Below are 18,522 nucleotides of genomic sequence, written 5' to 3'. Positions count from 1 at the left end.
ACGACATGGATATGTCGTCGCTAATAATAATTTGAAAAAATAACATAATTCAATGTAATCATATGTGTCATTGTTGTGTCAATTAGGGATGTCAATGGGGCGGATCGGGGGCGGGGGAATACTTCCCCGATCCCCGCCCCGCTGGTGTATCCGTTCCTCGTCCCCGTCCCCGATCCCCGCCACGGGGGAATATTTTCCCCGATCCCCGTCCCCGCGGATCCCCGCGGAGCCCCACGGTTTTTTTTCTTCTTTCCAAATTTAAGCTATGTACATTTTAGAAGTCATATCAATCAATTCCATCATTATAGTACAATCAACCAGAACATCACATTACTTCAATTACATCTTCAATAAGAGAAAATAAAGCTACTAATCGAAACATCTAATAATACCTAAAACCAGATCCAGCAAACAGCATCTAAAATCTAAAATCTAATGGCTTCAATGTCTGGGTGAACTTGTTTCAGAACCTTGAAGATGTAGATCTTGTATGTTTCAATGCTCTTCTTGTTTCTCTTCTTCTTCTTCTTCTTCTTCTTCTTCTTCTTCTTCTTCTTCTTCTTCTTCTTCTTCTTCTTCTTCTTCTTCTTCTTCTTCTTGTCTCGGGCAGCAGAACCTCCTTCCTTGGGTAGCTTCTTCCCTGCCTTTGGCTTCTTCCCCGCCTTTCCTTGGGTGGCTTCTTCCTTGGGTATCTTCTTGTTTCAACGGTGGACTTCTTCTCCTCAGCGGGTTTCTTCTCTGTTGGCTTCTTCTATCCCTTGGCGCCATTGAATCGGAACTTTGAAGGAAGTTAGGGTTTCAAATTTGGGAATCGAAAATGAGAAAGTTGCAAGAGTAAAGATGGATGTCTAGCTTAGGAATGAATGAATGAAACCGTGAATGAATGAATTGAGATGGAGAGAGAATGAATTGAGATGGAGAGATCTTAGATCTGAGATGGAGAGAGAATGAATGAGTGAATGAAAACGTGAATGAATGAAACTCCACTAACCAAAAGCTTTAAATATTTTTTACACTTTTTCTTTTTATTTTATTTTATTAAACAATGTGAAAAGTCCCAAAAACCAGAGGTAAATATTGAGTCTCTTTGAAAATGTAAGGACATTATAGTATTTTCACGGGGATCGGGGAATCCGCGGGGCGGGGGATACTTCCCCGATCCCCGCCCCGAAGTGGTTTCGGGGGAATATTTCTCCCCGCCCCCGCCCCCACGGGGAAAAAATTCCCCAAAAATGGGGCCCCGAACGGGGAATCCCCGCGGGGAACCGCCTCTCCAAATCCCCATTGACACCCCTAGTGTCAATGTCAAACACGATATGTATCTGACACTAGAACACGTCTAATGCAAGGAGTATATATATTTCATAAGTCTGCACCTGATACATACTAATTTGCTAATTTGTCCTCGATGTATAATTGTTATGGATTAATTTGAGTTTATTTTTTGTCAATAATTAAATTTGGTTTGTAACAAAATTGTGAAAGAATGAATTAAATACCACTTTGAAAAAGTTTGATTGACAATAGTTAATATTCAAAAGTTCTCACTAATATAATTTAGGCTTAAATGCTCTTTTGGTCCCTTAACTATTTACTCCCTCCGTCCCTTAATGTAACCCCCCTTTGCATTTTTCACATTTCTTAAGAAAAGTTGTCAGTGTAATTAATGTGTCTGTTTTGTGTATTAATATTACCAAATTGTCCTTTGTTTGTATGTGTATTAAATTTGACTATTCATATTTCAAGACAAGTTAATAGTATTAATTAGGGGTATGTTTAGGAAAAAAGTAATAAATGCATCTAGTAATTTGAAAAGGGGGTTACATTTAGGGACAAAAACAAAATCAAATGAGTGGTTACATTAAGGGACGGAGGGAGTATTTGGTATCGCTTTGGTCCCTTAATTAAAAAAAAAGATTGTTTTGGTATTTTATCTTTATCTCCGTTACCTGTTTTGGTCCCTTCCATTAAATAAATTCAAAAAAACGTTATTGTTCATGATCTTCATCATCAACAACACACCAACCCAGATTTTGGGACCAAAACAATACCAAATAAATACTTAAGGGACCAAAAGAACATTTAAGTTTTTTTTTTATCGTCTTCTTCATCTTCCTTCATCATTCATCAACAAAACCCAGAAGAAGGAAAAAAAACAGAAAAGCTAAAATCAAACCTTGAAATTGAAATTCATCATAAAATCAATCCTAATTTCAAAATCAAACCCTTCAAATTCCTAAACCTTTTCCCCAATTTCAATTTCAATTTCCCCCAAATTTATTAAACCCTAATTCCATACCTATGTCACCATGCGTATCTGCCTTTTTTCTTTCTTCCATATCCTTCATATTATCTACTTTGTCCCATAGAAAATGATTTGAAAAGATCCATGGCAGAATGAACTTTGAAAAAGAAAAGGGATTAGAAAATTGAAGAGCGATAGTGAAGAAGGGATTTGTGTAAAGATGAATGCAAAGAAAATCTCGTGATTGAATTGTAGTAGATTTGACCCTCAAACCAATTCAAATTTTATAGGATTGATGGCTTAAATGCAAAGAAACCAGATTGGAATGGATTGGGGGTAGGTTATGTATATGTCTCTTTTTTGCAACTCTGTTTCTCAAACATTCAATCTGCAGATGATGATGAATTCTGTTTTTTTTTTTTGGATTTAATTGATGAATATGAGTTTTGATGAAGATGAAAAAGATGATAAAAAAAACTTAAATGTTCTTTTGGTCCCTTAAGTATTTATTTGGTATCGTTTTGGTCCCAAAATCTGGGTTGGTGTGTTGTTGATGATGAAGATCATGAACCCTAACCTTTTTTTGAATTTATTTAACGGAAGGGACCAAAACAGGTAACGGAGATAAAGATAAAATACCAAAACAATCTTTTTTTTTAGTTAAGGGACCAAATCGATACCAAATAAATAGTTAAGGGACCAAAAGAGCATTTAAGCCTATAATTTAAGAATTAACTCAAATGCACAGGATAAGTTGTCTTTAACTAAACTAACTTTTATTTATGGGACAAAGTTAATAATAATTAACTTTTAAGTGGTCTAAATTTAAAATGTTAACAAATGCATAATGTCAAATTCTAACTACAAAAAATCATTCACGGCCAACCAGTACCCGTGCGGATGCATGGGTATATGTTACTAGTATACATTAAAAAAATTGGACCAAACTGTAATGATTTTTTTTAAACCTCTTTGTGATTGAAATGTTTTCTTCAAAAGAAAATAACAGTTTTTTTTTTATTAAACTAAAGAAATGATTTTTTGAAAGAAAAAAACAAGTTTTCTTTTGTTTTTATGAGATAATAAGTTGAGTCTAATAGAAAGAGCTAGACTCTTCTAAGATGACAAACTAATGTTCAAAAAGTCCGTTGCAAGAGCAACGTTGAAAGGGTCAATTGCAATAGCTATTCAAATTTAATGTCTAGACATATTTGTCGCTAGACCGTTGCAACGGATCTTCATTTGGCACATCGTTTTGTCGCTAGACCGTTGCAACGGATCTTCATTTGGCACATCTTTAAAACTTCAAAAATATCTATTGGGGTTTAACAATGTACATATCTACTTGTTCAAAAACACAATGTACATTTCTTCTTGAGATTAATTTTAAGTATGATGATAGAATGAGTCCCTAATTTAGTCATGGGAACAAAATTTCGATTCCTCAAATAATAATATTTCAGAATATTTCTCAAAACTGCAAATCGTCAAGCAAATCAGAGAGAAAACGTTGATACAAAAAATTAATCAAAGACTAAAATGATTGACCAAAAACGACTAATACATCAATAAAATCTCAAGGATTAGGATGTTATGTATTAGATGCATGTGTGAGAAAAAAAAAACAAGGATTCATAATTTTGTCATGAATATGTAGGGGAAGATTAAACAAAAGATTCACCATTTTAGTACCTAAAAATTATAGAGTTGGAACAATTCAATCTTTGAAACTAATGAAATTTCAAAGCAATCTATGAAGTTGAAAATCTTTGATAAAATCAATCCTTTGTCCATCAATTTAGTTCTTGATATTGTATTAAAATATCAATTCATGTCATCCTGTTATTTCTTGTGCGATACAATCAAAACCAACCCGAAAAGCTAGGATCGATTGGAACAATGGGTCAATCCGGGCTATTAACACTCCAACCTGAAAGAGCCCTATGTTCTCTGCTTTTACATCAATCTTGAGCTAAACTCTCGAGTCAGCAACAAAAGTTTTATTGGACTTCAAAATTGGTAGAGACAGTGATGATGATGAAAAATAATGTGGTACTAAGCATTCTCTAATTCATACTATCCTTTTTCCTAGTTATCCTTTTAAACAGGCTAAACAAAACATAACTATTATAGAAACATAAACTACAAGAACATGAGATTCCCTGGCAAGAGAACAATAGCTTATGCTCACATCTCTTCCTGTTTTTCGGAAAGTAGCAATTACAAATCCAGGGTCATCTCTTGCATTCCATGACATTGATGGGACAATGATCTCTCGAGTTTTGTCGAAATGGATGTGATCAGAAAACGTGCACCTGTGAGCACTAAAGACAATCCTGCAGACAATGAGAGGCATGTCAAAGGATTTACAACTTCTCAAAGATTCAACATTTGAGCACAGCACCAACTGACCAATACTTAAAGTTAAACCATGCATGGCCATTTCATCAATTTAAACATTGAATATGAGATTACAAGCTGAATTAGCTTTCACGCACAAAACGAAATAATCAAGAGTAATTTTCAAAACATTTGAAACAAATCTTCAATAAGCCAGCTTATACCATGGACAATAATAGTCTAGACGCAACCTCGAGAGTAATTTTACATCCACAAAATGCATATAAGAAAGAACAGCCAAAATGAAACCATAGCATCTAGCCTCCAAGATAACCGAAACAAACAAATAAATGCATGTTATTTATTCGGGTTTTCTCGTTAGGTGGGGAAAGGGATAGTGGATCAAATAAAAAATGTCAATTTGAGGCAGATGGCTAGTGGCACGTTGACACCTACACTCTACAAGCATGATGGTTAATCAAATCCTCTGAGGCACACAACTTCAAACCAAACAGAAGATGATATGTTTCCTTAATGCGCTGAAGCCTGAAAGGTCATAGTTTATATATACCTGTCCCAAAATGAAGGACCTGTTTCACTTCAAGCTTGAAGATAAAAACGGTATAATTTCTCCTAAGAGCATTCAAGTGCAGCATACCGACCAACGAGAAAAATGTAACTGAATTATTTCATACAAATAAATATTTAACACTTCATCACACTGTTTTATTTTAACAATATGTAACTTAAAATATAAGTAAAGCTTCATTTTTAGATAACATATCTAGGAATGTTCAAATCATCTGAAATTTGATATGCAAGATCATGAAGATAATGTCACATTCTACAAATAAGCAAGTAATTGTTATATGAATGGTCAAGTATTAATGAAGTAGTTGTTGTATGAATGTACAATCAAATAAGCACTTGATTACCTTGGCCTCAGAGCTTGTAAAATGTACTCAGAAGCATTCAGTGGGAGAGTGTGAAGTAAACTATACAAGCCAATCCCAACGTGCTCCCTAATATGAAAATAAAATACCACATTAAAAAAAAATAGAAAGTTAAAAAGCATGAATACTGCAAGAATGAGTACTAGATATTAGCTATAAACTAAACAAATAAAACTACCAATATTACAAAAACATAACAACTGACTATATGCATAGTTTTCCTAAGGTTCTAGAATACCATATATGTTTGATCCGCAAACTCGACATTTCCTATAGATTTTTAGTTCAGCAAAAGTGTACAATTGCAATTTCATTGGGGAAAAACAAGCCTCACAACACTCTGATGACGTGGAATTGTACGCTTTTCCGTTCGATTGTATGCATGTGTATAAAAATATGTACAAAATAGGGTTTATTCATTCAAGGTTTATTCAGAGAACCATGAATTAAATTTTCAAGATTTAAAAATCAGATGGTATGTGATTCATAAGAAAAAAAATGTCCACTAACCTGTTTTTTGGCACCTCATTTAACCGCTCTATAAAGGAGCTAGAAGATCTTTCAAAAGCACCAATGCCAGCATAGCGTTCGTTTCTTGTTTGGTCCAAAGGTAAGTGCAGAAGAAGGACGGGGCCTGACCCAGATAACACAGTGCTTTCCCTCCAGAAGAAGTTATACTTTGCGTGTCTAGAGTGGGTGGAATGATTCATTGTTTTTGTTGCCGCTTCTGTTTCCTCACGAAGTTCTACACTTTCCCTCTCTATTACTTTTTCAACATCAAAACGCAAACTACTGTTGTCACAAAGCAAGGCCACAGAATTAAGCGAAACGAAACTGACATTACCAATCTCAAATGCACCACAACCAGAACGATCCAATCCTGGTAACTTGCGAGAAATCCAATTGACTTTATTCACATCAAGATCACTGCATTCTCCAATATCTCTATCACCGAGAGTTGCATGGAATGGAAGATCAACAAAGGGCCCCAACATTTGGTAGAACTGATGGAGTACCGACACCCATTTGGTTCTTATTAACTCCGAACCTTTTGCAGAAACATCTCCCAAGACAATAAGCAAATCAGGCTTCAAATTTTCAAAAGATTTCTGGCCAGTTGGTGCATTATTAAATTAAAAGCCTGTGGTTGGTTCAAATTCAACAATGAAGTAAACCAGAATTGACATGATGATTCGCAGTACAAAAATATTACAAAACCTGGAATAATTTTCTAATCATGAGATATCCAACGCAAGTCACATAAACTGATTATTGCATTGTGTTTGGATTAGCTTATTTTGAGATTAATTTTTAAATATAACATTTTTATAATTCCAGAGAGTTTAAAGAAAAATACATTATTTCTCTGAAATAAGCTGTGAAAGACCGATCACATTTTATTTTCCTATAGTCTATTGTTATGATAACTGCTCAAGTTCACATAACCATACACAAGTGTGGTAATAAACAGCAATAAAAAAAATCCTTGCCTTTTACCATTTAATATTTTGCCTAGTAATTATTGTCTCACATTTTAACACCATTTTTAATGTGGTATTGCTGCAAGTTGAATACTGCATAGCAAGACCTATTTTTCAGTGAAGTATTCTCGAGAGTAAGATGCATCTCAGTAAACAGTTTATATTAGTAAGTAAGTAGTAACGTAAAGTGTTCTAGAGTTCGGTTGGGAGGAAAGTAAATTTTGACCAATGATTGTTTGAGCCAGAATTCAAACTTGGTTCTCCCGAGCCTCAACCAATAATTGAAATGGCAGAAAAATATTGATTCAAATTTTCCTTTCAATTTCATATCTTCTTCCTGGAATTACTATTACTCGAAAATAGTTTTTTCTAATTCCCACTCCTATCATTTATTTAATTACCACTTTTCATATGAAAGCTTGTGACTAAGGAATGTATGCGTATATAACCAATTGAATGGGCAATGGAGCAAACTACATGTACAAACTATATAAGTTGCATTGTATAGCGCCTATTTAGATTGACTTATTTGAACTTATCTACTAGCATATAAGCACTTGCGAAACTGTTTAGAAAAACTTATAAAAACGACTAATGACGTATGTATAAGTTGTTTTCAGCTTATTTTCATAAGCCCTCCACTCTCCATAATACCTTATAAAAAACAACTTATAGCTTATAAAATAACAGTTTGACTTTTTGCATCTTTTATTATACGATAGCTTATATAATAAGTAATCACGCTATAAGCACTTAATTAAGCAGTTTATCTAAACATGGCCCAGAACTATAAATAACTATACAAAAAGCTTATGAAAATAAGCAGAAAAGAGCTTATGAACAACCACAAATTATGTAATAGAAATGGTGGATCCTAAGAAAGGGAAGGTACCCGAAAGAATTTGGACATGTAATGGTCTCTGAAGAAGCGGTTGACGTAACCAGCTTCAGAGCCTAAGAGAAAGAGGTCAGCAACCATCATAACTTTCAACTCATCTGCTTCAGCTTCTGCTTCTTCAACGTGATTATTGCAAACGGGAGTTGAGATTCTCTGTTCAAAGATAACAAGAAAAGCGATTCCGATAACGGATAAGACTCGAAACCCAAACATCATCATCGTGTACTTGTTTGTTCGATCCACTGTTTCATAGGATCTGATTCTGATTCTTGTTTTTTAAGGTTCGCTCGCTTCTTTTTACTTTTCATTCACGTGGTGGATGTACAAAAATGGGAGTGTTTATATATAATATCGGAGAAATGTTAAAGAGTATCTTCAAGTGTTGATTAAAAGGATAAAAATATAAATATTACATTGGAAAATGGTGAAGATGATGAATTTATTAAATTAACTTTTTATTTTAATACAAATGGAGTATACTACTTTGGATTTTCTTAACAAAAGATACTTGTTAGCATAACTCATACTATTATTACTACTATTGTCATTGTCTAATTATAGTTAGAACAATGCTAACTAGTGTCACGGGGCATTGATTAAACAACTAAAACAACTAAGGATTTTATAAACAAGTTGTGTAATGATTACTTAATCATAAATCAAAACTTTTATTTTTAATACAAAACTTCTATTTATGCATTTCTTAACCCTTACTCTTGGGACACCGTTTAACAAGACTTAGACCATCCACAATGCAGCACCCCATTTGGGTGCTTAAGTGGGACCCGACTGTACACGTCATTCGTTTTATAATTAATAAGTAATAATCACTCAATTTCTCCAACCCAGCACCTCAAAATAATTATTAATTGGGTCCCATCAATAACTCTATCATTACATTTTAACAATAATTTTTATACTCATTCATAATTATATAATTTTAAAATATTAAAATAATTTAATTATAAATTATTAAAAAAACGAACATTTATATTTTATTTTTATTAATAATTCAAGAAAAAGTTACAACTTAAAAAAACAATATAACATGAATGATGAAAATTTGCATATTCTAAATAACAACTAATCTTGTTGACTATCACTCCCAAAACGTTGCAAATATGCTCCACAAGATCATGTTGAAGTTGAAGATGAGTTTGTCTATCTTGAATTTGTGCTCTCCTTTGTAGGTACGGGGCAAGATTTGGGTGAGGACCATGCTACAAGCAAATTCAAATTCAACTATTTTTTTTTAGGGAATCAAATTCAACTATTATTTACAACTATTATATAATTATTTTTTAATATCAAAATAATACAATAATTAAATGTATAGAAAAAATAGAATTAACTGTACATGTGGGACCCATGAGTAATAGGAGAGATAGGGTGCTTACACAAGCACCCACCTTCATAAGCACCATATTCATTGGTGTCACAAAGGGGGTGCCTATTTACAATGGTGTTTAATAGGGGAAGGACTCCCCATTGTAGATGATCTTATTAGAAATTTACCGACATAAGTGAAGGAGTCAAGGATTCGAACTATAGTAAGAGTGTCTCTTGTAACATTATTAATGTTAATATGTGAATTAAAAATTCTCAAGTCGACCATCTCATTGAGTGCTCATTTATGAGGCGAGATCACGCCATTGATTTTGTAGCGGTCAACTAATCCTATAGCCATTGGATTTATAACGTATCTTTGGCTCCTCACTTATAAATAGAGGTTCCATTCTTCACTTTCACTTACCCCAAAAGCTCTTTTGAGTTGTCAAATAATTTTTCTCTCTTCACCCTCCTTTAGCTTGTGTTGACGACCTATTTTTTTTTTCCTCTTTTTCTGTCTTGTCGAATTTAAAGAGTGTTCTTAAGGTCATAGTCCCTTCGAGAAATAATGTCCATTCTGAATTAAGAATAGTCTTAAGAACATAGTCTCTTCGATAATTTTTTCCCTTTCTAAGATAAGAGTATTATTAAGATCATAATTAATCCATTTTGATATATATTGTCCCTTTGGAGGTAAGAATGATCTTAATAATATAGTTCATTTTCTATATTTTATACCCTTAGAGAAGTAAGAGGTTAAAGTGTTGGAAACATCATATTAGAGTGGTCATAATACCATATTAGAGTGGCCTTAGTACCATAATAGAGTGATGTAAATATCATATTGGAGTGGTCTTAACACCATATTTAAAGGTGTATTTCTAGAACAGATCCTACAATGCAGCAGGACTTCGATATAGTTGTAGCTGAGCTGTTTTATCCTGTGGGTTTCGTGGTTGATAGTCTGGTTGCAAAATTTTAGACAGTGTCACAAAATGTCTTAACGAGAGCGACCTAATTCACGACTTAACCTAATAATCTCTTCGGTGACAGAAGATATTTTTTACTTTTGTTTCAACATTTGTCATTTTAATTAATTGAACTAGGACTTGTAGATTCAAAAGTGTAAATTTTAGAATTAAACGTTGCGGGTTACCTACGAAATGAGCTAACTCATGCAAAAATTGAGATGAAAGATAGCAAAAGAAAATTTAATGTTGTGTGAGCTATGAAGAAACCGCTAAACCAAAAACAAAGAAAGATTAAGCCTGTGTTTGGCTATACGGTACAATTACCACGTCAAGGCCAAAAGCACGGCAAGAACCACGTTTACAATGAAGCTACATATTGTAGCTTTTCCAAATCACGGCAAAAATTGCCTTGGGATGCGAGAAAGTTGCTTCCACCGCCCATCCAAACAAGCACTAAAAAGAGCAACAAGTTTTTCTTGGACTAAATAGCAACAAAAAGTTGGCACTTGGCAGCCATAAATTATATTTGACAAATATTCCGTCCATCTTTTTTTTTCTTTTGCCAAGGCAAAAGGACTAACCACCCATCCTCTTAATTAATGAATTCTCATTCATAGTATAAACTATATTGAGTACAGTAAAATTCAAAAGAAAAATGGACGGTTTGGTCGAAGTGCCCATGTCAACAATGAAGGGATTACATCAAGATAAAATCCTCTTTCTGAAAGTATATAAGCAAAATATATACTATCTCAGAAGTTACTCTTATTGTTTCTCGGAGTAGTGAATTACTGAACTAGCTAATTCCATGTGTAACCCTTCAAGAGAACAGTTGAAGTGGGACACACATATCTTTCATGAGAACTTGAACATATTTTCTTAGGATTATTACAAGGCTAGATAGGTAAAATGGAGTCTAATTGCCTTGAAAATATGGTACTACTATAAGAGACTTATAGTGTTTCTTCTGCACATTTATAGTGTGAGAGAATATTAACAAGGATTATTACAAGGCTAGATAGGTAAAATGGAGTCTAATTGCCTTGAAAATATGGTACTACTATAAGAGACTTATAGTTTTTCTTCTGCACATTTATAGTGTGAGAGAATATTAACAAGACTTCGACTAAAAAATATTTGTTATCCTTTAATATCTGTTGTCTTTTCATTTATTTTTTTATTCCTTTTAGTATGTTATCTTTCACAACGTTTCACATGTTCGACTTTTTAGCTATTTTCGTTATTCGAGAGTTCAATCGACGATGAACTTGTGTAAATGACACATCTGGTATGTAAAATTTTCCTTATATGATAGTTTTATTCCTCGGAATTCTAAATTTAAATTAGGGTTCATAGTTTTCACAATTTCCATGGAAGCAAAATTAAACTTCTTCCTCATTTTTCTTAACTTTCAAAATTTGATAAAGATGGAAGAATGTGAAGTTGGGTTTCATGAACTATATTTTAAATGAAAGATAAAAAAAATGGGTGTGGCGGAAAAGGAATCATATGGTTGAACAAAAAGAAGTTGGAATGAAAGCAACCTCGTGGTGGAGAAGGTTATGATGTAGGGAAAATGCTATCTATCGCGACTTGAAAGCTAACGAATGCTTCACGAAAGCAAAACTGCATGTCTTAATTGCATGACTACCTTATTAACTCACTTGTACTTTTCAATGGGGCGCCGTGTTTTTTGCTAAATAACGAAATTTAATTGACTGGGTTTTTATCGTGATTCCTTCGCGAGTAAATCTCTCGCTGAATATAACATTACTCATGATGTAAACGCATGTAGTATACACTAGCATAATTTTGGTTCGCGCACGATGCACGACATGAGGGGCTCGCGCATCCTAGAAAGCGCCTATGCATGAAACTCAACTTTAGTTACTTTGCTTTTGAAGTCTTATTGCCACTTCTACTTCTTGGTGCTTCACACACGAGCAATGCTATATCTCTAGAAAAATAATATCAAGAATTCTTCAAGAATAAAGAATAGCCAATCACAATGCACTATTTGCCACAATTCAAGGAGGTGTGGCTAAAAAATAGGAAGTGGACAAATAAATCATCCAATTAAAATTTGCCAATTATTTCTTGAAAAATTCTTGAAGCTATTTTTCTTGAGAAGTACTCCCTCCGTTTCAAAATACATGTCCAAGTCAACCACTTCACACATGCCAATGCACAATTTTGACTGTTAATATCTTTAATTATCTAAAGTAAAAAATTATAAAAATTTAATATTTTGAAAATATTTGTTGAGACAAATCAAACAACATCTTACATGCTAATATTTGTATTTATACATTAGTTAAAAAGTGTGGTCAAAGTAAGTCAAGTGAATAGTGCACATTGCAAAAATTGGACATGTATTTTGAAACGGAGGGAGTAGCATTTTCCTTCACACATTAATATACACATCCTAGTTATTAGGAATGAAAAGTGGATGTTTTTGGATAAAACAATGATACAATGAATTCGATAACTTTGTAAAAAGACATGATTGAATCATCAATTTTGTGAAGTTACGAAAACGAAACTACCATATTATTGTATGTTCATATATAAGCTTCTCAAGTACTAACCCCACCATATTAAACTAAAAAAATGTACTAGTAAATTACTTTTGCTAAAAAAATAAGAAATGCATTTTTTTTTTGTCTTTTCCACTTTGATAAAAACCATTTAATTCTTTATTTGCCGTTTCACTTTAATTTACTAAATGAGTGTAGTTTTCTAAATTTTCACTCAAATCACGATATTTTGACTAAAAGTAGTGATTCGAATATCAAATTTTCTATTATGGCCAATAAGTTTAGATTAATCTAATTAAACCTCTTAATTGCATCGAACTCTTAAATATCAATGCACCTCTTTCTTTTTTTTAATGTACCACTGTGCCTTGTAAATAGAGGGGAATTTTTCTTTTTTTAGGAAGAAAATTAAACATGTAACGTGGCAAATTTTAAGAAGATGGTCAAACTTTTTTTATTCCATGATGACGTGGAGTTATTTCATCTAGCCTCTAGGATATTGTGATCCATTAACTTAGGAAAAAATTCGTTCAGGAAACCAAACCAAAAATAGCAAAAGAAAACCTAACGAATAATGTGTTGTCTACATTCTTAGGTGAAAATCTTAAAATCACTTGCACCCATCGTATGCAACTTGAATTGATTGCTTTTAACATTCATTATTGCCAAATCCCATTATTCTTTGATGGCAATGAGGGCTACAATTGTCTTTTATCAAATGGGCTCAATTTTTTTTTCTCTGACTATTATTGTTCTTGTTTGTTTTTTTTTTTTGGTTACAATTGTTCTTGTTTGTTTCATATTGTATAATCCTTCCGTTTTTTTTTTGGTTACGTATAATCCTTCCGTTTCATACTAATTGACTTTTTTTTCGTTCATTTTAAATTCTAATAGTTCACGACTAATGCCCTAACATTATACCTTTAAAATATATGTAAGGTCTGAGGTTCAAACCTAATCACCATAAAAAAGATAACTATGTAGAATTAGTACTTAAGATTATTTTGGTGGTGTAATCAATGCTTATAATTTAGTTGTACTACAAAATACTTGTAATTTATCTAGTTTCCTTTAATCCCTTTAAATTTTTAAAATTTGTAGATTAATTATTTCAAAATAAAATAACCAAAGAATAATGAATGCACTAAACCTCCATTTTGATACGGCATGCATGGTGAAAACAAAACGTTATCCAATACTTTCTCTTGAATATAATTATAAGATGATAACCCTGATGATCTAACCGCTGCATCTGTTCTTCTCCTCGTCTATTTCTCGCTTACTTTCTACTGCATTTGAAAATACAAAGTATTGATTGTGAATACTTGTCGTGTGGATAACAAGTAGAAACATAAAAAATCTCCAACCGAGTTTCAAAATTAATATCTTGGATATAGTTGAAGGTTAACTCAATTGGTACAGAGTTGACTCGTATCCCGTAAAGGTGTGAATCATGGATGAACCGTAAGTACCATTGTTAACCTTCGTTGAGTCTTAAGAACTTGCTCTAATCATGGACGCATGGGAAGCCACTCCATCACTCAACCCACATAAACTTTTACAAAAATAAAAAAATAAATAATTCAATTGTTATTAATTGATATATAGTCTCTATCTGATAGATTAAGATTGTCTCCAACAAATACCTAAATGAGCGGGAAAAAACCACCTAGTGTATCCAATATATTTTCGGACACATGTTAGTCATTGCTAAACCGTAGTGCGATGAATACACTTTTTTCTATTTCAAAACAAAGAAAGGTGTGTGGTCAAGCTGCAACCCCCATATATATTAAAAAAGAAAGTAGAATACAAAGAAAAAAGGGGGAACAAAGAGCCAAAACCCTCAAAAGGTCAATAAAATCTATAATAAAGAAAATCTAGCTAGTTTATTATTAATGTAAGAGTTAATTGTTCAAATTGATCCTGTAAAATATGTGAAGTTTAAAAATTGATCTTGTAACTAAAATACACATATTCTACCCCTATAGTTTGAAATATATTTGTTATCTCTTATCTTTCCCTATAGATATAATGTCCAGAAAAGTGACATAGAGGTTAAATTTTGTCATGATTTTATACAAGCATGTTTCTGACGTTAAAATACGACTTTTCACATAAAATTAGAATTTTCCGACAAGTAACGGATCAATTGTGAATTTTTAAAGTGCCACAAACTAAAAAATCAATTTAGAGGAGTCATTTACTAATCATTTGAAGCAAATTTAGATGAGTTCTTCATGGTTTTGGAGATATTTTCTATTGGTTTGATTTGAGTCCTTGTAATTATATTTCTTTCCTAAATAGACAACTCCGTAGGTGTTTTGAGTATTTTTATTGATAAATTATATAATTCGGGAAAGTAAGACACCTCATGGAAGTTATGGAAGTTAGTGAATAAAGAGAAAAAAAGGTTTTAAGGACAATAAAAGTTGGGAAAATTCAGTCCCAGCTCTCAAGAGCATGTCGAGGAAAAAAAGACTTGAAGAACGAAGAAAAACATAAGAAAAAACCCGCCTACACTACAGTCTCATGTGCCCAAGGCGCATGGCTACGTGAGGAGGGTAGTTTTCCACTACCCCATGCGTGTTGGGCAAGAAAAATAACTTTTCTCAATTCCGTTTTACTACGGTATGAGAAAAAAGGTCAGTAACTCAATGCGAAAAAATGCTTATTTAAAGGCATTTGTTCACCCAAAAATATTTATTTAGAAACTTGGTGGTTCAAGGCAAAGTCGGGCAACTAGGGAATCAAAGAGAATTTTTTTTCCAAATTCCTTCAATTTGTTCTAAAATTATATTATGGTTTTATTTGATTGTGCATTCACTTACCATGAGGAACTAAATACCTTAAGATCAAGGTTCTAATATGAACCTCTATTTATTTGTTGGAATTTATTAATGCAATTTATTTATCCGAGTATGATATGAGTTATATTTAACTTGCATTTTTATCGTGTTTAATGCTTTTCAAACTATAACTTGTCGCACCCTAGACTTTTGATTGATCACAAGTTAGGGTTTATAGATTGGGATCTTGCTTTAACTAAAATCGTTAATTATGTATTCTTAAGATATGATGGTTAGGATCTAAGACACTTGTGAGAATGTAAGTCTCAGCCATAGGAGCCATATGGCATTTTGATGCCTCACGGGTTTGTGTGAGTATAAATCCTAAATAGTTGAGGATCAACATGCATTCTATATTCAATTACACGTGGGAGGATAAATCCATGGATCAATATTACATTTTTATCACACTTAATGCTTTCGAACTAGGAATTTACGCCCCTACACTTTAAATTGATCTTAGGTTCAGGTTTTATAAACTGGAGATACTGCTTTAGCTAGAATCATTAATTATGTATTTTGCTCAAAAGTTGTTAATTAATTAGGGATTCTTAGGGTACGATGGTTAGATTCTAAGACGCATGTGCGAGTTTAAGTCCCGACCTTGGGAGCAACATGGCATTTCGACTCATTCTACGTCTGTGTGAGCTTAAGTCCCTTTAATAGTTAAGGAACAACGTGGCATTCCGAACTCAATTGCCTATGTAAGTATAAGCTCATGATTTTTATAGCTTAGGTTATATCTGGTATGGAGCAATCTGACATCTCTAGGGATGAGAATCTTGGTCCGACGAAGTTAACCATCGTTTTATATAGTCCTTAGGTCATAAGTGGTATGAAACTTGCATTAATCCAACAAAAGGTAAAGTGGATTCAAAGAATCTTAATCTCGTGCTAAAACATTTGAATCAGCAAATCCATTTACTTTTTACTGCAAAACCAACAATCTTGCAAACTCCCTCTCAATTCACAATTTTGAATTATAAGTGTAATAAATTGTCAAGTCAAAAACAACAATTCATGTGGAGACGATACACTTACTAATATATTACTTTAACAATTTGGTGCACTTTCCAAATTTGTCATCACCGATCAAAAGTCATTTTATCATAATAAGAAGAGATAGAACAATCACCCTGTTTCAAAAGTATAGATTTCTTCTTGAACGTTAGAAATTCTAAAGATGTCTCCTTATAAAATCGATCCTCGAGCTCTTTTTAAATTCTTGATGTAGTATCAATCCATAATACTTTGTGAGATTTCAGGTTCAACTAAATTACCAAGTTCATGACATTATCACTGTATCGTAGTGATCCCCAACTATGGAATCATGATATTCATTTGATGGTTGTGGTAAAACTCCATTGATAAAGTGTGGTATGTACTTTGATCTCAAGCTATTGTCATCACAAGTGGCCAAGATTAGTAATTTTTACTATATAGTAATGGAGTAACAACAAGAAGAATGCATGGATTTTCACTCGGGTGCATGAAATAGGCGCTTAAATTATCATTTTGGTATCCTTTGTTCTTGGTGACTATGTGTTCACCATCAACATTTTCAACCGACTTCAACATACTTGTTGATAAAGAATTAAAACAGGAGAAGGAAAAAAAGATGAATCAGATGATTGAAGAAACAAAATTCGTCTTCAATCCGAGAAGATGAAATTGATTAGGATATTTGTGAATAGAGTAAACTCAAGAAGATTGGTAAGACCTAGAACAATAGAGATGGCAAGCCACGACTGATACCATGTGAAAAATATAACCTTGATCTCCATAGATGAATAGTAAAAGCTTGTGTGAATAAGAAGCATGCATGATAAACAAATCTAAGTTTGTACATAGTCGCTTATTTATGCTATCCATAGTTCTATGCAATCCTAATTATGATTTGTTATATATTCGAACTAATTTGCATAACTATCTATAAAAGACAAACAATTAGTTAGCTAACTAATGCCGTTCAAACAAAAAAAAAAGTTAGCTAACTAATCCCGTTTTCTTGCAAAACAAGCAACTTCTTTTTCTCTCTAAATTTTATAGTTAACATCTTATGCCAAAATAACATCTCTTTGATATATTTTAGTTTCTTTGAATTTCTTTAAAAAAAAAAGTAAAAAAACTCGAAGTTTTTTTTTTTTTTGAGGGAAAAAAACTCGAAGATTAGAAAGGGAATATGTGTATAAAGGTATTTTTTTAGCGAAAAGTATACAATATATTTTATCTTAAAATATCAATCAATTGAAAATATCCTCATTGCTAGAGTCATATGAGGGTATGTTATAAGAAATCCCAATTTCGATATGAATCTTACTTTTTGCGCGCTCGCATTGGTTCCATATTAATTTTGACAAATTTATTTTATCTAGAAAAATACCTCAAAAACCTACACATTCCTACTTACATTCTATCCACCAAACACTCTCTTTTATATATATATATATATATATATATATATATGTTAAATATAATTTAATTATTTTCATCCCACAATGTTTTAATCAAAAAGTATTATTCCATCCACCAAACACTCTCATATATATGTTAAACATAATTTAATTACTTTCAAATTTAATTATTTTCATCCCTCAAAGTTTTAATTATTTTTAATCAAAATGTATTAATGAATTTTTTGATTAAATTATTTTAATCAAATACAAACAACACACACACACACACACACAAAACATTCTCGTCTTTTATTTATTTATTAATTTGTAGTTTTATCTTAATATTTCCATTTCAACGTAAAATAATTACTTTTAAATTAATTTTTTTCAATTGAAATTTATTAGTTAAATCTTTGATTTTTTATTTTCATAATTATTATTATCTATAAGGAAATCGATTTATTTTCATTCATAGTGATTTTTTTAATACATCCATTTCAACGTAATATAATTGATTTTAAAT

General features: G+C 32.4%; 1 protein-coding gene across 1 annotated transcript; it reads right to left on the bottom strand.

The window, feature by feature from the left end:
* Positions 1 to 4,030: 4,030 nt before the first annotated feature.
* On the bottom strand, positions 4,031 to 8,234 carry LOC146897197 (uncharacterized). Its single transcript, XM_085732640.1, has 4 exons — positions 7,912 to 8,234; positions 6,049 to 6,647; positions 5,521 to 5,607; positions 4,031 to 4,581 (listed from the first exon to the last, which is right to left on the bottom strand). Exons 1-4 carry the CDS (start codon positions 8,134 to 8,136, stop codon positions 4,338 to 4,340), a joined length of 1,155 nt encoding a protein of 384 aa, XP_085588766.1. The 5' UTR covers positions 8,137 to 8,234; the 3' UTR covers positions 4,031 to 4,337.
* Positions 8,235 to 18,522: the final 10,288 nt, after the last annotated feature.

This window comes from Medicago sativa, chromosome 8 (genome assembly GCF_051527215.1).
Source record: "Medicago sativa cultivar Bolivia chromosome 8, Bolivia_mono, whole genome shotgun sequence".
NCBI lineage: Eukaryota > Viridiplantae > Streptophyta > Magnoliopsida > Fabales > Fabaceae > Medicago > Medicago sativa.
This window is presented reverse-complemented; position numbering and strand designations above follow the sequence as displayed.